At 44.1% G+C, this 21847-nt stretch overlaps 2 protein-coding genes across 2 annotated transcripts; both read left to right on the top strand.

The window, feature by feature from the left end:
* Positions 1 to 2379: 2379 nt before the first annotated feature.
* Positions 2380 to 8160, top strand: LOC102069122 (keratin, type I cytoskeletal 19). The gene is made up of 9 exons (XM_074557535.1): positions 2380 to 3017; positions 3107 to 3189; positions 3668 to 3824; positions 4305 to 4466; positions 4721 to 4846; positions 5552 to 5778; positions 6083 to 6420; positions 6866 to 6967; positions 7860 to 8160. Exons 1-9 carry the CDS (start codon positions 2433 to 2435, stop codon positions 7883 to 7885), a joined length of 1806 nt encoding a protein of 601 aa, XP_074413636.1. The 5' UTR covers positions 2380 to 2432; the 3' UTR covers positions 7886 to 8160.
* A 5890-nt stretch (positions 8161 to 14050) lies between these two features.
* Positions 14051 to 19957, top strand: LOC106629831 (keratin, type I cytoskeletal 17). The gene is made up of 8 exons (XM_014272269.2): positions 14051 to 14842; positions 15580 to 15662; positions 16105 to 16261; positions 16853 to 17014; positions 17368 to 17493; positions 17710 to 17936; positions 18878 to 19233; positions 19686 to 19957. Exons 1-8 carry the CDS (start codon positions 14168 to 14170, stop codon positions 19709 to 19711), a joined length of 1812 nt encoding a protein of 603 aa, XP_014127744.2. The 5' UTR covers positions 14051 to 14167; the 3' UTR covers positions 19712 to 19957.
* Positions 19958 to 21847: the final 1890 nt, after the last annotated feature.

The raw sequence follows: 21847 nt of genomic DNA, 5'->3' as shown, positions 1-21847 counted from the left end.
TGAGCAGCACCAGCCCCAGATTCTGTAAGATTTCACTCTCCCATTTCACAGGGACTGCTGGGGATCCTTCCTGAAGTTTATTGCAGTCATTTTTCTGTGAAGGTTTCCCAACCCTCCAGCTGCACTTCAGCAGCATCTCTGGATTTTGCTGGAAACATTATCTAAGATCACCAGGAAGCTCAGTGTGTTGCAAGGGCCTAGACAATACTCTGAGACAGAACTGCAGAGAAAATTACCAGCTCATAAACCAGCTTCCATCTTACAACAGCTCTGAAATAAAACATTCCTTTCAGGAACTGTAACTTCTATCTCTGATCCTGGCCAGGATTTCCAGACATGATGGATCTGTCAGGCTTCTTCAGTTTTAAGAAGCTAAGTTTCACTCTTGAAGCACATTGCTTGCACAAGTTCTAGGGGGAAAATGGCAAGAAATCTTCCTCTCATGTATTAAAAATGAAGCTATGAAATTGCACACAAGCATCCTCATCGATATTCAAACCATCCAAAAATGTTCTTTTGTTAAGGGAAGACAGGAAGGTTGGTTTTCCTAAAAGGAATGACTGATACAGAAGATGTAATAAAGGTAAAGTAATAGAGGCAAAAAAACCCCCCAAACCAACAAACAAACCCTTTCTGCAGAATTATACAGAACAACATGGATTTGTTCCCATGTCTCTGTATCAGTTAAATGGGACATAACCCAAGTGCTTTTTGAGCCAAAATAGCTGTGAGTATACAAGAGAATTTCATTCCCTTTGGGAGAAAAGGATTTCTCAGTGGAGAAAATGATCCCCCAGACTCCACTGAGTGCTGAGGTGAACCATTGAAATTTCCAGAATGCAGGGGAGGCCCTGCTCCCTCAGATGTTTCAGAGATGAAGTGGAGCAGCAGGTGGAACGTGAGGCATGTCCTCTGCGTGGGCCCGGGTGTGCTGGGAGGGGCCTCTGCCAAAAGCTGTTTCCATAAACAGTTGCTGTAACAAACAAAACTTAATTAGCAACAAGCACCACCACAAAGGCTGAGTGAGAAAACAATAATATCCCAAATCAATAGAGGAAATTGGGTGTCACAGCTCCACCTACAAGGTAACAGACTGGGATTTGTGAAGGATCAGGTACCTGGGTGGGAGGAGAGGGGTGAGAGGTACCCAGGGGAGAAATGTCTGAGGCTCAGGGTGCTGTGAGAGCTCACAGGGCAGATGTACAGCTGAACTGTCCACTGCATTGGGCTAAGATACAATCTTAAAAGAAGAAAATGGAAGACAGCAGATATTTCCTACTTTTGGTAATGCTGTACTTTTGGTAATGGAAACCAAATCTGAAGGAAAAATGCTAGCTTGATGTAGTTTATTGACTTAATCCCCAAACCAGGAATTTTACCTTTCTCCTCCAAGTATTGTATTTGTGCTGCATAGGGAAAACATCCTGATAAAATTCTGCATCCCCTTCAGGAACATGACCAATGACACTCCCAGCCTTGTCAGGAGGGACCAGGTCTCTCAACCATCCTGTACCTGCACTTGGTCCAAGGAAGGGTTTCTCCCTGCCACAGCTTGCCACACTTCCTTCCCTCAAAGCTTTCCCAAGCCTCAAAGTTTTCCCAGGTCTCTCAGCCATCCTGTACCTGCACTTGGTCCAAGGAAGGGTTTTTCCCTGCCACAGCTTGCCACACTTCCTTCCCTCAGCCTGACACAGAGCAGTTCTGCAGTTGTTGTGATACCATTTTTCATCATTAATTTGTTATTTATAAAACACAATTATAGAGGTGTGATTGAAATAATTGCTGCCATGTGATATTTGCCATTATTCACTGAGTTTTTATGAGGTATTACAAATAAGTCAGAGTGGTTCTGTGTACCTACAACGTGCATCCTGCAGTGGGCTTTCCAAAGGTAATAAAGGATTGCAAATAAGGAGCATACAGCATAGGATAATGATAAACCTATGAAAATCTCAGTTAGCTATAAAAAAATCAGCCAGAATTCCTTGACAAATATCTGAGGATTAGAAGAGAGATGAGAACATCCATTGCTGTCCTGTACTGTGGCAGTGTGGTGTTGTGCTGGGAGGGCTGTGACCAGGACGAGGTGAGTGGGATGAATTTGTTTCGGGTGACTGTCAGCCCATGCACTAGATCTCAACAGAGATCTCCCTAATTCAGAGCCACCCAACAGAAATTACATGTTTTGTGGCAATAAACAAATGGTCACAAACACTTAGAGGAAGGGTTAAGCTTCCTGTCACTGCCAAGCATCTCCCTTTGGCAAATTAAGGCTTGTAACCACACATGGAAAGCGGGTACTCCCTTCCACGGTGACACCCACTGTCTCAGGTATAAATGCAGAGGAGGCTGGCTGGAACTTGGAGCTATGATTCCAGAACAACTGTAGGACCAGCTTTGACTTTTCACCTGAGTTCTTTGCTGCTGCCACAATGAGCTGTGGCTCCAAGCAGCCCCTCAAGAGCTGCCTGCGGGGCAGCAGCGGTGGAGGGGGCAGCTCTCACTCCTCCTCGAGGACAGTCACCTCCAGGAGCAGTGGTGGTGGCAGGTTGTCTGGCAGCAGCTGTGGTGGAGGAAGCTCCAGGAGCAGCTGTGGTGGAGGCAGTGGCTATGGCAGGCGCAGCAGCTATGGAGGAGGAATGAGCAGCAGCAGCTGTGCAGGGAGACTGGGGGGTGCATGCTATGGAGGGGGAATGGGCCACAGCAGCATGGCAACGGGCTTCAGGTCCGGGAGTGGCTTTGGGGGCTTTGCTGGAGGGGGGGCTGCTTTCAGTGGGGGCAGCTTTGGCAGTGGTGGCTTTCAGGGAGGGAATGTGGGAATTCTCTCCTACGATGAGAAGCTGACCATGCAGAGCCTCAATGAACGCCTGGCTTCCTACATGGAGACAGTCAGGAATTTGGAAAAGGAAAATGCTCACCTTGAACAGTTAATCAGGGAGTGGTACCAGAAGCAAGGTCCTATTGGCCCAAAGGACTACAGTCACTATTATGAAAAAATTGAAGAACTGCAAAAGCAGGTAGGATGCTCTTTGCCAGAGAATTTGAAGCACTGACAGACTGAGGGATTCACAGGAAATGTTTTCCTAACATTTTGTGTCTCTTCTAGATCGTGGCTGCAGCTGTGGAAACCCACAAGGTACTTTTGGAGCTGGATAACACAAAGATGACTGCAGAAGACTTTAGAATAAAGTAAATATATATTGCTCTTTTACAGGAACTGACTTCCTTCCTCCTGCTTTCCTGAACTTAGCTTCATAGATTCATTCCATAAACAAATATCAATCCACAGGGACTTGACTTTCTCCTGCTTCCATGGCAGCACAACTGAAATAATTTGTGAAGCTTCAAATTTTTCAGTATTCCTAGAGTGGTCTTTGATGGAAATGCTGCCTATGGCTGCAGAGCCAGAGCTTACAGAAAGTTTTATTTTTAAGAAAACAAATATTGGGATTATCTATCACTGAAAGTCAGGTTAACCAGATAGATGGAATCTGCAAAAAGTTGTAGTAAGAAGAGAGGATGAAAGAGACCACAGAACACATTTTAATACTAAAGTTTGATATTAATGTTAAACTTTGCATTTATTTAGTATAAAGAATAATAACTTCATGTTACTAAGTAATATTATTAATTAAATGGCTGACCTCTGTGCCTGTCCCTGGCACAGGTATGAGATGGAGAGCGGGCTCCGGCAGAACGTGGAGGGCGACCTCAACAGCCTGAGGCCCATGCTGGACAACCTGACCCTGGCCAAATCTGACCTGGAAATGCAGTTTGAGTCTCTGAAGGAGGAGATCATCGACCTCAAGAAGAGCCATGAGGAGGTAAGAGCCAGTGCCTTCAAATGCACACTGGAGATGTGGGAATCTGACATCCAACACTGACCAAGGGGCACAGCCAGGCTGCTCCAGGGCGCCCCTGAGCTCAGCCCCCTCAACAAACAAGGACTGGAAAGTCAAGGCTAAATAACTGCAACACAAACCCTCCAAATATATATATATATATATATATATATATATAAAAAAGATGTATATATACCTATACATGTACATATATATATATATATATATATATACACACACACATATATATACATACATATATATCTGGAAGTTCTGGATGGAATTGCTCCCAGGCACCCTCAGCTGTATTAGTGAGGGGAACAAAAGATTCCAAACACATTGTACCCTCACTAAAGAGTGAACAGTTATGAATTCTTGGGTAGGAATTACCGTCATATATGTATATGTTGTTGAAATGCTCCATTTGTGTTCATTGTCCTTGGGCCTGGGTTTTCTCTGCAGGAAATGAAACAGCTGCAGTCCCAGTCCAATGGGGATGTGAATGTGCAGATTAACACTGCTCCAGGAGAGGATCTGCTGAAAAAACTGAATGAGATGAGGCAAGAATACGAAGCTATTATTCAGAAAAACCGTGCAGAGGTTGAGAAGTGGTATGAAAGCAAGGTAAATGGTGGCAGTTCTTGGTAAGAACTTCCTGTAAAGGAATGACACAACATCCATTGATTTTACAAAATAACAGTAGAGTCCCTTTGGTCAATATGAAGTAAATCACAAGTGGGCTTGAATTGCTCTGGCAGAGCCACACAAGCAAGTTTAACAGCCCCATTCTATCAGTTCCAGATGGTCCCATGATAAACTGCCATGTTGGCACTGTAAGTAAAACTCAGAAGCTGCAATTCCCTACATTCATTTTTCAGATGGAAGAAGTGAGTCAACAAGTCCACTCAAGTAGCCAGGAAATAGAATCAAGCAACCAACAGATCTCTGTGCTGAGACGTGAATTTCAGAGCCTGGAAATTGAGCTGCAGTCGCAGATCAGTCAGGTAGGTAACAACTGCTCTTCATCCCCTGGTGAGCAAAGAGCTCAGGAGCTGCTGGAATGCCAGGATGCCAGCTGTGACAGCCAGTGAGCATCCTTGGCACACCTGACACTGTAGCCACATTTCTCTTCACAGGGAAAAGCAAGGCACAATTGTCCCCAAGATTTTTTTTTTTGCATTCTCTGAACGTCAGAGAAAGGAAAAACAATTATTATCGTTTGCTGTGCCTGTGTTTGTACAAAAGTAGAACACAATGTGGAGATTGTTTACCCACAATCATGGTGTTTTGTTTCCTTGGCCTGTCAGGGCCAGGTGTGTGTGTGTGTGTGTCAGGACTGTCCCTGACAGTCACAAGATTCTGTGCAGTGTGTGCAGAGTGAGTGCTTGGCAGATTCAGCTTAGATGTAACGTAATATAATGTAATATATTAGAGAATAATATAATAAATATTCTATTATTTATTATATTAGTCTATGCTATATTATAAAATATAGTATAGACTAATATAATAAATAGAATAGATTTAATAAATATAATAATTAATTAGCCTTCTGATAAGATGGAGTCAGATGCATCATTTCTCTCCCCTCACTGGGTTTGCCTGCAAATTCTATATGGCACCATGTGGGACTTTTCTCATGTTTGGCATGAGAATGATCTAATCCTGCCCCATTCCCATAACCACTGCATCTTGTTTTCCCTTTGCAGATAGACTCTCTGCAGTCCAACCTGGAAGACACAGAACGCCGTTACAACATGCAGCTGCAGCAGATCCAGAGCATGATCGGGCCCCTGGAGGAGGAGCTGGCCAGCATCCGCTGTGAGATGGAGAGCCAGAACGAGGAGTACAAGATGCTGCTGGGCATCAAGACCCGCCTGGAGCAGGAGATCCAGCAGTACAGGGCACTGCTGCATGAGGGGCAGCAGGGCATTAGGTACAGACATCAGTTAATTAACTTTCTATCGATGCCATCAGGGAAAGAGGACAGCAGTAATGTTTGTATTAGGAACTGGTGCAAGGGATTAATCATCAACATATTTACTACAAGCACAAGAATTCACATGGAATCTAAATCTTAGCTGGAGCATGCAAAGCTGTACTTGTACAAAAGCGTTTAGAATTGTAATTTGCCATTTCTTCCCCTAAGTACCATCAGGAAGTGATGGCACATCAGGAGATGCCATTATTTGGGAAAATGAAAGGTAAGAAAGAAATAACACACCCCTTCCTCCTTACAGCACTTCACAGGGAGGAGCTGGTGGTGGATCTTCAGGAGGAGGAGGAGGTCATGGAGGAAGTAGTGGATCTTCAGGAGGAGGAGGTCATGGAGGAAGAAGCTGTTGGTCCTCAGGTGGAGGAAGCAGTGGAGGAAAAACCGGAGGATCCTATGGAAGATCTCCCTCTTCTGAAAGCGGAGGAGGAGGGAGTGGAGGAGGAAGTTCAGGAGGTGGAACCTGTGGTAAAACTTCAGGTGGAGGAGGTGGCAGTGGAGCAGGAGGAGGAGGAGGGGGTAAATCCTGCCTCTCCCGCTCTTCATCTTCCCAGTCCCAGCCTGGCGACTCTTGTGAAAGCCCAGGTAAAAATGGAATTAAAAAACACATCCTGCAATCCACAATTCTCTCTGAATAGCAGGAAAGGATCTAACAGCTTCCTTCCTGGAAATATTTTTGATATTTTTTTCCCCAGTCTTGTTTTAAGGCCACTGTGACATTTATTCTTAGTGATAAATCAACATGAGCAGCATGAAGGATGGCACGAAGAGTTGTGTCAGAGGATGGGTGAAAAGAGGAAATGGAGGGGGAAAGGGAAAATAGTGCCAAATCCAAAGTATGCAGGGAATTAGGAAAGTCAGAAGTTAGAAATATGACTGGCATAAAGCAGGGGTTATTTAAAGCAGAATAGAATAATTGGAACATTCAAAACATTTTAAAGTGTCATGGGCTGCAAAATACTGAAGCAGCAAACGATGGAGAATGACCAAAGGGTCTGATCCATATCTGACTTCCTGGCTCTGGTTCCAGGAAGTGTTGAAAACATGAAGCTCTGCCTGGAAGGAAATAAAACTTTGGAGAGAGGAGCAACCATGGAGGAAGTGTCTGAAGCCATAAAACAGATGAGACGGGGTAAGGGTCCAGGTCCAGGCAGCACCTCAGACAAAAGCCTGAAAGTGGTGAAAACGAGCAGAAAGGTGTCATTTTTAGAAATATTCAATTCCATTTTTGATTTTTAATGAAAAGACAGAAAATGGTCCTGCTTTGAGGTTTGCATTTACTCCTTATAAATGACCAGGTTCAGTCAGGGTCTGTCCCAGACACAGTTTCCACTGCAGACTGACAGTCAGTCATGACATGAGAGCTGGCTCTCACCCAAAGGGCCTGAAGCCATCAGTGCAAACAGCAGGAACCCTGTACGGACACTTCTGATGCTGAAAACAAGGCAGTGAATTCAGGAGCATTTTGTGTCTTGAGGAAGATTATTTGGTAAGATTTGGTGTAGATGAGGTCTAGTTTTTTAAAAAAATCCTACATAGGCTTTGCAAACTCCTCTGCAAAAAGTTATTCCTATGATGAAACATCCCCTCTGCCCTGCAACACTCCAGGGCAGTGGAGTGTTATATATTAATATTAAATTAATGCTTGGTATATATATAATGCTTGGTAGGCAAGATTAAAGCATATTATGTGCCATCTCTCTTTAACTTATACAAATCTACATCTGTACACACACAAATGCAGGTTCTAAGTTCACCTGTATTTGGTTTGTAGTGCTGCAGCCACACTAATTTTAAGTGATTTGCACTGCCATGGCTGAGAACAGAAGCAGACCCAGGTAGTTAATTGCTAAATCTGCACACACACTGTACAAACTCAGGTCTGGCACTGTCTGGATCTTTCCAGAAGGCTGGGAACAACCCTGATGCATTGAGAACTGCACAGGTGATACTTAAAAATTAACATAAGGTTAAAAATGCTGAATTCTTCAAAGAAATTCTTGCTTCTCTCCATCTTTCAACAGGGAGTTTTAGAAAGGTTGAGGAGTGATGAGCAAGACCAGCATCTTCCACTGCACAACCTCCCAGTGAGGCCTTTGGACCAAGCAAGACTCCACTGAGCAAGGCTGAACGTCCCCTGCCACGAGCAGGAGTGAACTCTTGTCCAACTTACTCAACTCTGCTCACTCCAGGGGCTCTTCAGAGCTCTCTGCATGTCCTGTCTGCTTCCTCCATCTGTGTTTCTGCTCCAAATCACTGTTACCTGAGTTAATCTCCACTGTGATTGGTGCTCCTGTGGAATAAATGCTAATAAATCTTTGCTTCTCTCTGATGCAACCAGAAACTTGTCTAGTCCAAGTTTCTTTAGCAGAGATTTTTGTTTGAATCAGTTATAAATATCAAGATCTACCTGTGGAATACACAATGATGTATCAGATTACCCATAAGACACAAAGTTTTCAGTGACATATTCACCACTCACCAGGCAAAGCTTTGCAATCTGCACTGCCAGGAACAATGCTCAGTCAAAACCTTTCTGCTATTGATTTCCATTAGGGACAAAAGGGTGGGTTTAAGGAACTGACTATTCCCTATAAAACTTCTTGAAAATATGAGCTCTGTTGGGAATTTCACTTGAAAATAACCCAGGGGGTTATTAGTATACTATGTATATTTGTATATTATGTTGTATTTTACACAACACCTGCTCACAGATTCATCCTTTCTCCTGCACACCTCTCCCCTCACCTGCTTAAGCCCAAATAGAACAATCACTCTATGAGCCTTTCTCTCTCAGTTTTACAACCATGAGGTTTGTATTTTCCCTCTGAGGAAGGCATCACTCATGGGAGAATGTTGGGAAAGCCAGACTGAGTGGGAGACCGTGGGAACAGGAATCCCAAACTCCTGAGTTCCAGGCAGATCTGTGCCAGTGATTCACAGTGTTGCCTTATGCTGGGCTCTCAGCCATGAATTACTATTGGAAAACAACAAAAAAAAAATCTGATTTTTTTCTTCCCCTGACCAGTGTCCCTCTAGGGGCTGGAGGAACCAGCTCACCTGCATGAAGGACTCCTGCACACACAGGCATGTGCTGATGCACCTGGCCTGACAGCACAGCAATGGTGGGGATTGTTTGTCAGGATACCCTCAACTCCCAGCTGTTGCAAAATCACCTTTTCATTTTTAACTCCTTGCAGCATCCCACCACACTAGTCTCTGTTTTGCTACCTGTCCTCTGAGCCTACTATCTCCAATTGCTCTGCTCATTTTCCACCTCTGGCAGGTGGTGCCAGCTATTTCTCAGACCTGTCTGTTCAGGGTACTCAATTTACAACCCAAATTAAGGAATATACCCAATCCAGGAGCCCTGCTTCTCCCACCTCCCCTAGGAGCCTGCCAAGTTAACCTCAAAAATGTTGCTGCTCAGGGCCTGCTTCCTGGCTGTCCCATGGTGATTTACAGTTCTCTGGCCTCACACTGACACCCAGGAGGCTGTTGGGGTGTTTGGATATGATTTACTCAGAGGAGCAGCCTGTCCATGCTGGACTTCCCTGCTCTCTGCCACTGTGTTACCCCTGACACCTCTTGCTCCTGTCCTTTCCAAAAATACAATTTTAGCATTTTACTGCTGGTTATCAGGCATCTCTGCATTTAACCCTGCAGAAGAAATTCTCCTGAACTGACCCCTGGAGGAGCAAAGCAGAACCTGGGATTTGGAGCGTGGGAAGGGCAGTGAGGGAGAGCAGGGGCTGAGAACCCAGTGCTGAGCACAGACACGTACCTGGGTGCAGCATGTTGCAATACTCATGCACTTCTGCTGCTGATTTAAATGCTTATTTTGATATGTTATAATCAGTAACAACTTCTGAGCCATAAGGATAAATAATATACTACTACTACTACTACTACTACTACTTTTGCATTGATTGTACTGTCTTTTCCTTATCTAAAATCTGTGGCTTTCTTAACAAGATGTTTTAATAATGTTTATACATTTAATGAGTTTGCATCTTCTACAGTGTAAATCAGCTTCATAATATGATTTATTGAATGCTGTGGTATGGGACAAAATAAAGACAAACCACCAAAAAACTGACAAAAGTCCTTACCTAATCATGGCATTAGCACTCATTACAGACAAAAAGGAGACTAAAATGAGATGGTTTCTTACCAGACCCCAGAAGAAAAGCCAGTTTTAAACATTCTTTCCTTTTTACATTTTGGATTACAAAATCTGCTCCTGGGTTATCACTGGCACTTGCTTACTGAGAAAACAGGCTTACATGGAGGAAACAGAGCTGGAAAACTCAAACCATTGCAAAGCAGGAGTAAAAAATACAAACATTGTAGTGTCAGGTGTCAAAGCTTGGGGAGGCTCAAAGTGGGGCAGCAGCAATACTGAGGAGTGAGGAGAGCTTTGCACTTTTTATTTGCATGCAGTCATTAATCAGCATAATAAGCTTTAATTTTATGAGCACAAAGTGTTGCAATTCGGATACTTATCTGGTGCTCCTATTAGTGCTCTGAGAAGATAATTGTGGTACGTGTTGGGACAAGACCTTCAGAGCAATCTTAGGCAAAAAGCAATGTGCACACACTCCTGTGTTTGGCTTCAGAGCTCCCAAGCCATCCATGTGTCCATTTGAAAGCACAGATGTCATTTCCAAATTGCCTGTGTGTATATTGTGCTGATGTCTCTTTTGTTGAGCACTGATTGTCAGCCCTGTTAGTTGCCAAATGCTCCCCAGGCCATCTTTGTGGGCTGCAGAATGAGGACAGCAGGTACCTCGTGTCACAGGGGACAGGCAGAGCCCACCTGGGCTGTCCCTGAGTGTGTAAATCCTACGTGTGTATTTTTAGGATCTGTTCTTCCCATCAGCCTCCTTGCATGGAGGGTCCAGGTTATCCTACACAAAAAGTTGTCCTGGGAGAGTGCTGGAAGTTTTGAACTTCACAAACAAGCCCACTGCTGCCTTAGGGGTTCCTGTTTGCTTTGCTGGGTCTAATTTAAATTTCTTCAGAAACAACAGTGATTTCACTAGAATATTCTAAGCTGAAGCAGGAATGAGGAGTGAGCACCGTCTCTGAGGTGAAAACAGACCCTCTCTTATAAAAATTTCTGGTAAGAATGATGGGAAGAGGTCATTAAATAGAAGAAAAGAAACTCTGGTAGCTGCCTGAGGCAGCAGAATGACATTAAATTAAGGGGAAATGTTTCTATTTTTCAGCACACAGGTACCAAAGGGAGAACACATTTTCCCCAGGTCTGTTTGGAATGCAGCAGCTCCAGCCTGTTGGAGAATCTCCCAGCTCTGCAGCATGGGCTGCTCCCAGGGTTTGTCAGCACTCTGGTGGTTGGAAGTCACTTTGATATGGATCACAGAGGCCTGATTAAAAGGAGAACAATAACAGAGTGAGAGTGAAGGAACACAGCTGGGCTGAGCCTGAGCAGAGGCTGTGCACTCACAACATTCCACTGTGCATCACACAGGGGAAAGAGAGGAGAGATGGTCCTAAACCTGATGGTTCATTTTTGGGTAATTCCATAAATTACATCATCCATATAATATATTAGTGGAAAGCATCGGAGAACAAATATCTTTAAAGGCCCTTCTAATGAGCTCAGAAATCAAAAATTCATTCTGTCCACAGAACAGATCTTCTCTGGTTTAGAAGTATTTGCACAGTCAAATATTTAATAATCAAAAAGTGTTTAAAAATCAGCCAGGAGGGAATTCAGTGTGTGCAACTTTACAGGAGGATGAAGTATTCATAGTTCACCTGTATTTTTGAGGCACTTCAGTGTCCTGCTCTGGAGAGACACACAGTGACTGTGACAGAAACCAAACATGCCAAGGGCAGTTCTCAGCTCCAGGAATACACAGGAATATGGCCCAGCCTCATGGCCAGCAGGGTTCCTGTAAACCAAGGTGTTCCACACCAAGGTGGAACTACTAACAAAAATGAAATAGCAGCAGTGCTAAAGACAAAACAGGAGCACCCTACGCGCATGTGACTTAAAAATTACCTTAGATCTATAGGCAAAATCTGTGATGTATGATCCTCTTTTACATACAAAGAGTGGTAACAATACAAAGCTAAAATGAAATGTCAGGGTGAGTGGAAGTTCTCCCCACTTAGTGGTTTGAATCTTTCCTTTCATTGTTCTTATTTTTTAAAGTATTTTCCAAGCTTGCAATAAGACTTGCCTTTATCAGAAGAACTCTTACATACGGACAAATCCCTGCTGTGAATAGTTACATATGGAAAAAGACACAGTAAGTAAAATAGGAAATAATGTGGGTTGTCAGAAGATAAATAAACAGATTAAGATATTATTTTGGCAAATTTTTTACTCTTTCTTTAATCATTCTGGGGAATTTTGCATTTGCTATCGCTAACAAACTCACGGATCTTCTATCTTAGCTGTGAAAAGCATGTCCAAGGCATATCCCTGGAATCAATGATGGGAATTTGAACATGAGAATCAATTTTACTCACCACAGCAGAGTTTGTGACAAAGGGTCCCACCGAACAAAGCAGCATTACCTAGACCCAGAGCCAAAACAGCACAAAAAAAGAAAAACCATTTTGCCTGTAGCAAACTCCCTCTTTCTGCACCAATAACAGACTGCGCTAAAGGCCAGAAACTGTTTATGCTGCTGAGGTGTCACTACCAGCCTACAGCTGAGAATCAGGAGAAATTATTCCATCACCAAAGTGCTCGGAATCTTTCATCACCCTTCAGCCATTGAGAGATCAAATAGCAAGATAAAATCAGGAGGTTTTGAAAGCAATTGCACAAGTAGCAATAGAGCAATTCTGGCAGAGATGCGGCAGGACAAAGGATGCGGTCAGGAAATGTTAAATAATCCTGAATTTACTATCAACATCCCACCAAGGCAGCCTTTGGAAAGCAAGGACTATGCTGCATTGTCATCTCCAGGAGGTCTTGGCTGGGAGAAGGAGAGCAGAGCACAAATGGCAGATCCTTGGGCGAGCCCTCTGCTCCTGCACCTGAGGTTCAGAGAGATTGGTACATTTTATAACTCCCTACAGTCATTAAAGGCTCCATAACCCCACAGAAAGGAGGGCAGGCGATGAAGACATTTCAGAAAGAACAAAACTGTCACTGGGAAGCTGTGCACGTTTCCCTGGGCAAACTGGGGACACTTTGGGTCCATCTATAGCAAGACACAAATGCTGGTGTTGTGCTGTTATTTGCACATCTGCCTTCAGACACTTGGCTTTGGCATCCAACCCACCTAGTGAGGATGGAAACTCTTCCATCCAGGATCAGGGATCTGGGGATCAGGGCAACACTGAAGTGTGGGGTCGTTTCTTTTGTGGTCTCAACAGTCTGATTTCTACTGATTTCTGTAAAAAGTCTTTCAGCTTTTCTCTCAAGATGCTATTTTAATCTCAAGGATCTTTGCTTTAAGAACAGTAGATATAATTACTTTATCACCTACAATATATGACACATTAACAATAGAGTGAACTGCTTTATATTAAATGATTATAAGTCTTCCCACACACAGTTTTTAAATCATTGTCTGAAATAAAAGAGCTTCTAATTGGGATACAAATGACTTTATAATACAATTAACACCTCCTTGATCTTCATTCATTTTAGATCAACAGTGCTTTGATGAAAAGAGTTCAGGATTATTTTTCTTTTTGAATTCTAGGACTTGGCTGGTTGTGAGCTGCCCTAGCACTTTCTTTACAAAGGAGGGATCTTGATTTTTAAACAAGAGTCCCTCTGCATTGTTTGAAATAGCCTGTTCCTGTTAAATAAGATGTTCTCTAAGTGCTGGCAGGGATACATGAGTACGATCTTCACAGACAAGTCACACAATCCTATTAATAAAACTCTTGCACTACCACGTATGGTGAGAAATGGAACATAAGCTGTGTAGAAAATCTGAAATGCACAAAGTTGAAAAGAACGAAAGAGAACAAACAACAATCTTTAGCAATAGCAGCTACAAAACCTTAGCAGAGGAATTACCTATTCCAGAAACTTCTAAATGAAAAGAATATGTCACTCAAAAAAAGTGAGATGTTCAACCTTAACCAAGCCTCATAAGCCCAGTTGTGGGCTGGATTGCCTGAGATATCTGCACAAAAATACTGTTCAGCAAATTATTCTTGGCACAAACAAGAAGTTTGGTAAATGCCCTGGGAGAAGGAAACACCCTGATGGTGACACCCAGTGTCAAATGTATAAATACAGAGAGCTGGGGATGAACACTTGCAGTCCTGAAGCTTATCAGGTTCTGCAGCTAAATTTGGGGTTGCGGTTTCACTCTTGCCTGCTGTCACCATGAGCTGTGGCACCAAATCTTCGAGCAGTACCATCAGAATTAGCAGTGGAGGAGGAGGTGGTGGCGGTGGTGGAAGATGCAGTGGTGGAGGTGGTGGAGGGGGTAGGTCTGGTGGATACTCCTCGATGTCCTCAAGAAAATACACCTCTTCTGGAGGCAGCGGGGGCTTCTCTGGGAGAAGCTTTGGTGGAGGAGGCTCCAGGAGCAGCTATGGGGGAGGCTTTAGCAGCGGCAGCTGTGGCAGGATCAGCCGCAGTAGCTATGGGGGCAGAATGAGTGGTGGCAGTTATGGAGGAGGAATGAGCTGTGGAAGCATGGGAGGAGGACTTGGATCAGGAGGGGGTAGTTTTGGGGGAATGGGAGGTGGTTATGGAGGTGGTGGATTCAGTGGCTTTGGGGGTAGTGGTGGCTTTGGTGGCGGTGGCAGCTATGGAGGAGGCAGTTTTGGTGGCATGGGCTTTGGGGAGGATTCTGGCTTGCTCTCCACAAATGAGAAGCTGACCATGCAGAACCTCAATGATCGCCTGGCGTCCTACATGGATAAAGTGCGGCGCTTGGAGGAGGAAAACTCCCAGCTTGAGCAGCTGATCAGGGAGTGGTACAAAAGCCAGGCTCCCTCTCAGAGCAAGGATTACAGCCAATACTACAGGACAATTGAAGAGCTGCAAAACCAGGTATGAGGTACTTTGATTAACGTAGAACAGGTAGTTATTGGAATGGTGCTTTCCTCATGCAGCACAAGGCCCCCGTTTGGGGTGATATTCCCCTTCCTGGGCTTTAGTCACAAGCAGAGTGGTGTGGGGACCAGCTACTGTCGTGTATTTGGTGCAGGGAGCATTGCTGGGTGCAGTGGCAGATCAGCACCAGTGCCCATCACACGGCCTGTGCCATGCTCCCTTCAATGCTGCTCACTCGTTCTTCACTCTTAACAGCAGACTTCATCCTTGTTGTGCTATTATTGCCATATTGATTGGATGTTTTTGTGAATATACAGGATGAGCCAGTATGTGCAGCTAGTCTCACTCCAGCCCTCAGCCATTTAACAGTCATGCATCTCTTGTGTGAACATGGCTGTTCTCAAAAGTAATGGAAATTCTGCTTTCTCGCTGTTTGTTGTTGGTTGGGTTGGGGTTTTTCCTTTGTTTGTTTTTTCTTTATTGAATATGGGGAGTTAATTTAGTTATTCTTTCCAAGAAGGTATTTTTAATGGATATTTAACAGTAAAGGTACTTTATTTTATCTGGAAGCAATAAACTCATCTCTCTCAATAGCTCCTGCAGCTCTATTGAGGCTTGAAGGCTTGACATTGCCATAAATCCCTTCTGCAAGGTGTTTGTGCATGGCTGTTTCTTGTCTCTGACATCAGACTGAAAAGACAACTGACTGAATAACACCTGCCTCTCCATTTCAGATTGTTGGTGCCAATGTGGACCTTAATAGGATGCTTCTTGACATGGACAACACCAGGATGACTGTGGATGACTTCAGACTGAAGTGAGCCACTCCCTTCCTGGTTCCATCCACTTTGCCTTCCTTTATCCCCTCTAGTTTCTATTGCCAATTAATCTTTGTGGAAGCTGGAGACTTTTGGCTACAATCACAGGATAGAGAATTGTTGGGAAAAGCATTCTGAGAAGGATTGCTTTGGATTTTCATTATTATTTTTCTCTAGACAAGTTCTTAAAGAGATACATTTGAGGGACTCCATTCTAAGTTTCTCCATCCTTGCATGTAGATTTATCAGCATAATCCTCATGGTATAAATCTCACAGAGAGAAACTGGACTGAAATCCAACACAGCTATTGGAGATAGAAAGAGAATGGGGTCCTTTCTTTGAGGAATTGACTAGAGATGTAAATGGGAACTGTCCATAACTGAGATACCGAACAAAGAGGTCTGGCAGCACTTTTACTCTCTTTCTTGTTTGTCATTCAGGTATGAGACTGAATACACCCTCCACCAGAGTGTGGCAAGTGATATCAATGGATTACGCCCACTTTTGGATCAACTGACTCTGTCCAGATCTGACTTGGAGACACAGTTTGAGTCCCTGAAGGAGGAACTGATCTTCCTGAAGAAGAACCATGAAGAGGTAAGTTTCTTCACACTTCAGTAATTAAAGGCAACTCAATGAATTTCCCCTTGCGTTTTCCACCACCAGCAACCAGGTTTTGCCCACTGGTTTTGATCACCCAACATGACACAAGCCAGCTTTGATGTTGAGGAGTGTGCAGAGGGCATAGCTGCCCACAGCTGGTGTCATGAGACACCAGGTCAACATGTGAAACCAGGGGGATGAATGGCTTTCAGTACAAACTACAGTTTGCTGCTGAACTCATGGAAGGAAAATTGGATAGACTATATGGAGGAGTCAAAAGAAAGCATTTTTACTTTCTTCAATGAGATTTCCCACTGAGAAGAAAAGATTCACACTGCATAGAATTCCTTACAACCCTGTGGAGGCAGTGCCAGGGTCACCATGCATGCAGTGCCTGGCTGTGAGCACTGGAACCTTGGGAATATCAGAATTGTTCCATGGCCAGGGCAGGAAAGGCCTTTTTGATGGAATCCTTTTGTGTGAGGATCCATGTCTTTTTCCTTCCCTTTATCTGAACTGATGCCATTCCTCCTTACCGTCACCCTTTGAGAACCTCATGGGGTTTTTGTGATTTTTTTTTTTCAGGAAATGAGAGGACTGCAAGGCCAGTCTGGTGGAGATGTCAATGTGGAGGTCAATGCTACTCCTGGCATTAACTTAATGGAAAAATTGAATGAAATGCGCGTTGAGTACGAGAGGCTCATTGAGAACAACCGGAAGGAGGTGGAGAGCTGGTATGAAACCAAGGTAAAGCACAGGCAGGCTTGGCTAATTAAATCCTTCACAAAGTACTGGACCTGTTTACAGCTGGTGAAAGGCAATTTATAATGTGTTATTTAAGGGACAATAACTTTCAATTACTTTAGGCAGTTTCTTACAACAGGTCAGTACTGGAATATTAGTTATGTGGTAAAACACATAGAGCCTCTGTGTTCCAGCAGCCAGTGAATTACCAGGGTGTTGGCAGAGTGGCTTGTGGGAAATAAACAGTCTGCATGGAATCTTTATTATTATTAATTGATTTCCTGATACTTTTATGATAACCCCACAGTGTTTTCTAATGATAAAAAATGCCTCAATTTTGGATGTCAATTTTTCAGATGGAAGAAGTTAATCAACAAGTCCACACCAGTGGCCAGGAGATACAATCAAGCAACCAGCAGATCTCTGAGCTGAGGCGTGAATATCAGAGTCTGGAAATTGAGCTGCAGTCACAGATCAGCATGGTAAGGAAAGGCATTTGCTTTACCTGTGACACAGTCTGTATCTGAGAAGAAGAGCTACAGCCAGAAAGTAATCCATCCAAGGAGAATGGGATATTGGATTTCTTGCCTTCAGTGATACCCTTTTTTTCTGAGGATTTGTGAAGATCTCTTTTCCCACAAAAATAAATCAAAACCACCACATTCCCATAACCACTGCATCTTGTTTTCCCTTTGCAGATAGACTCTCTGCAGTCCAACCTGGATGACACAGAACGTCGTTACAACATGCAGCTGCAGCAGATCCAGAGCATGATCGGGCCCGTGGAGGAGGAGCTGGCCAGCATCCGCTGTGAGATGGAGAGCCAGAACGAGGAGTACAAGATGCTGCTGGGCATCAAGACCCGCCTGGAGCAGGAGATCCAGCAGTACCGGGCACTCCTGGAGGAGGGACAGCAGGACCTTGTGTACGTACTGATAGAACACCCAGCTGCTGGTCAGTCACCAGCAGGAAATGTAACAGGGGAGATTTGCAAAAGAGATTTTGTACTGAAATGAAGCTGATGGAGCTGTCTTGGCCAATGGCCTCCCAGGTGTGAGATAGTTCATTCTGTCAGAATGTAACTCAAGTGAAGAAAAAGTAATGCAGAAACTTGTTTAATTTGCAGGCAACCCCAACAAGGGATGAGATGAGAATCTTGACTCCAGAAGGCTGATTTATTATTTTATGATATATAGTATATTAAAAGAAAATTATATACTCAAACTATGCTAAAAGAATAGAAGAAAGGATTTCATCAGAAGGCTAGCAAGGAAAGGAATGGAATGGAATGACAATAAAATATTTTGACTGACAAGAGAGTCCAAGATAATTGGACTTTGATTGGCCATTAATTAAAAACAACCACATGAGACCAATCAAAGATGCACCTGTTGCATTCCACAGCAGCAGATAATTATTGTTTATGTTTCATTTCTGAGGCCTCTCAGCTTCTCAGGAGAAAAAGATCCTAGCAAAAGGATTTTTCATAAAATACATCCATGACGTTAATTCTGAAGTACCAGTTTGGGGCTGGACAAGGAAACCCATGTAAGAGAGCCCAGTTCTGTTTGTTAAGCAATTGTAAATATTCTGTAAAACTATAAAGGCAACATGTTGTAAATGTGTATTGCAATGAATCCCTAGGCAGAATGTGGGAAAAGCAAAAGCTCTTGCATTCAAGTTGAAGTTGACAGAGGGGATAATTTTTGGCACTGCAGTTGTTTGGCTGTGCAGTGCTGGGCTCTAACCAGCAGTATGGCCCAGACAAGGTGCTGGCTCCTGGGCAGCAGATGCAGCTCAATGGCTTTTGGATGGCAAAGTGCTGTTGATTAATTAATTTTTTCCCCTCTTTTTCTCTCTTTGCAGAATCCCAGCAGGAGGAATGGGAGGAGGCATGGGAGGAGGCATGGGAGGTGGTAGAATTGGAGGTGGTGGTTATTCTGGAGGAGGAAGAGGAGGAGGTGGTGGCATGAGTGGTGGATATGGAGGTGGTAGCAGCGGAATGGGAGGAGGAATGGGAGGAGGAAGTTGTGGAGGAGGAATTGGAGGAGGAAGTGGTGGAGGAGGAATGGGAGGAGGAAGTGGAGGAATGGGAGGAGGAAGCGGTGGCGGATGCATTGGAGGAGGAGGAGGAGGAAGAACCTCAGGAGGCATCAGCAGCTCCCACTCCTACTCTTCATCTTCCCAGTCCCAGTCCTGCAGGAGTGGCGGCGAAAGCCAAGGTGAGAACTCTGGTGTGGGCATAGTGTTCTCTCAGTCACATCCTGACTAATTTATGCACTAATTTATACCAACATACTCTTCCAGAGGCAAACAGTACTGAGGATAAACTAAAATTTCTGGGAAGTATTAGATTTACTGTTACTAACAATTCTTTCCTCTTTGTGTGCAAAGGATCAATGCCACTTCCAGAGCACACAGTCCATTTCTATTCCATTCTGTAGGTGATATCAGCTTGTCTTGTAGTTTAACCTCAGCTGGGTTTTTTTCCATCTGTCTCATTCTTTGCAGACTCTCATAAATCCTGCAGCCTTTGTGCCATGCTGGAGTTTTCCTTTTAGCTTTTGGAATGCTTATGGCCACTCCCACATAATCCTAATGCCTGGGGATGCTGGTGTCTCAGACATTCAGTGCCAGGCCTGATGAAGTTCATGCTTGTTTTGTCTCTAAACAGGATATGGAAGAAAATCTTTTGACTAAGAATTTACATCAAGGATCCTCCAGCACAAGACCTTTCAAAACGAAACTGGCCCAAATCCGCTGCATTCCCCACACTCCCAAGGAAAGATGATGCTCTGAACAGTTCCTGGGAGGTGCAGATGCCACCTCTCCCCCTGCCCTGCATGCTCTGTGCTGCTTCTGCCCACAAAGCTCTGCAGCTTTGGTTATTGGCGCTCAAACTGCTGCTTTACAGATCCAACCTGTTTGGTACTCAGGTTGCTCTGAATCAGGAAAATGTCTCTAATAAAATTTAATTTCTGTCTGATGCAACCAGAATGCTGTATGAGGTTTTTCTTTCCTTCTGTAGGTGTAAACACTTAGAAAACACAAATTCATGCCAAGACACATCTCCAGGTAGAGAGGCTGATGATACACTCCAGTAGTTGATAACAAAATTTAGAGTTAAAACACAAATTCTGAGCAGCAGGGGCAGATCAGAATCTTCTTGGACTGTGCGTTTTTTTTTTTTATTAATAATGTGTCAGATATTCTTGGGAGCTGAGTTCTGAGACCCAACAGATGAATATCAACCTTAAAAGGTTGCAGAACCTCAGTGCTCAATGACTCTAACGGTGAGCACATGAGTGTCCACAAAGGAACACTAATGATTACAGAGCTGTGGTTATAAAATGAAACCAATGTTTCAATTCGCAAAACCTTGATGGGTACTCCTTGGTTTAACCTGGAAATGCACAGATAAGGGATCTTGTTTTGAAATGATAAGTGAAAGAGAAATATAATTCACAGGAACTTTACAAAGTTCATTTCCACAAAATGTTGATATTGACAGCAATTACCTTTAACCTCTGATAAATTTAGTACATGTAAAAGAGCCTGGAATGTTCACTTCTGTAATAGCTACCAGTGTATCCCAGCAGCTGAGGGGCCAAAATTCCAGTGAGGCTGCCCGAGGGGAGGGTGCATCTCACCTGCACACAGCCTTGCAGGCAGAGCTGCAGGTGCAGGGCTGCACACAAGGGAGAGGCCTCTGGGGCTGAGTTGAGAGTGAAACAAAATGTGAGTTCCACACAAGGAGAGCAGCACTGCTGAGTAACACAACAGATGCACATAAGTATGGATTGAGAGAACAGATACAGAATTGATTTCCAGAAATACACGTCACACTGCCATCTCAGCACTTGGAAAGCATTCAGGGAAACAGAAACTCCTGACTTACACCAAGCCAAAGTGTGCTGGCATTGTGCTGGCAGGAACGAGCCTTTGCAGGCTTGTTAAACAGAGTTTGTGCTGCATAAATGCTGCCAAGGACATGCAACAGGAACAGAGCGATTCTAGTAATGCTCATTTCTCTTTCTTTGGTTTAGAAACTTGGACTACACACACCAGCCATAAAGAGCCATGGTGTTCATGATAGATGGGCTGAGGATTAAGAATTGTGTGTATTCCAGAGCCCTCTAAGGGAGGGAATTGCATTGTCACCTCCTACAGGTGCAGGGAGAGGGACAGGGACCTCCACAATGGCAGTCCATGCTTTAAACTAACCTTGGAAGAGTATTTATTTCCCTGATTCCTCATTACTTTGCTGCCCCACAAGCACCAAGTGCTACACACCATACAGTGAAGCCCAGAAGGGGTTAAAACAGAATGCAGACAGCAGCTACTGAGAGACCCAGGTGGAGGGAAAGATTTCCAAGATCATTTTACATCCATAAGGCACAGCTTTGGGTTCGTGTGGCAAGGTCTGGGTAGCAGGGGATACAGAGGGATTTCTGAGAAGAAATCCAGTGAGAAGCTGCCAGAAGCTCCCCCCGTGCTCAGTGGAGGCAGTGCCAGCCCAGGACAGCCCCAGTGCCAGCCCAGGATGGCCCTGCTGCCCCTCAGCGATGGTGGCAGCAGCTCGGGGTAACAGAGCTACCAAGGGTGAACAAACCTGCACAGCTGCAGCCAGAGAGAGGAATGGGCTTATTTCTTCTTCTGTAATATGGAACCTCTTCCTGAAACACCTCTGGGCTGAATCCATCCTCCCTCTCTGTGGATAAGCCGATTTTGATGTGGCAATTCACAGCAGGTCCCACCAGCTCCTTGTGCTTCCTCTGCACAGCCCAGTGACTCTTCTGTAGAACTGCAATGCTGATATTTAATGCACAGCTGGAA

The sequence above is a fragment of the Zonotrichia albicollis genome, chromosome 23 (assembly GCF_047830755.1).
Source record: "Zonotrichia albicollis isolate bZonAlb1 chromosome 23, bZonAlb1.hap1, whole genome shotgun sequence".
Lineage (NCBI taxonomy): Eukaryota > Metazoa > Chordata > Aves > Passeriformes > Passerellidae > Zonotrichia > Zonotrichia albicollis.
This window is presented reverse-complemented; position numbering and strand designations above follow the sequence as displayed.

Coding starts and splice junctions, on each gene's coding strand:
- LOC102069122 (XM_074557535.1), top strand. CDS start 2,433: ATGAGCTGTGGCTCCAAGCAGCCCCTCAAGAGCTGCCTGCGGGGCAGC. Junction 3,018..3,106: donor TTGAAGAACTGCAAAAGCAG/GTAGGATGCTCT, acceptor TGTCTCTTCTAG/ATCGTGGCTGCAGCTGTGGA. Junction 6,421..6,865: donor CGACTCTTGTGAAAGCCCAG/GTAAAAATGGAA, acceptor CTCTGGTTCCAG/GAAGTGTTGAAAACATGAAG.
- LOC106629831 (XM_014272269.2), top strand. CDS start 14,168: ATGAGCTGTGGCACCAAATCTTCGAGCAGTACCATCAGAATTAGCAGT. Junction 16,262..16,852: donor TGAAGAAGAACCATGAAGAG/GTAAGTTTCTTC, acceptor TTTTTTTTTCAG/GAAATGAGAGGACTGCAAGG. Junction 17,937..18,877: donor GAGGGACAGCAGGACCTTGT/GTACGTACTGAT, acceptor CTCTCTTTGCAG/AATCCCAGCAGGAGGAATGG.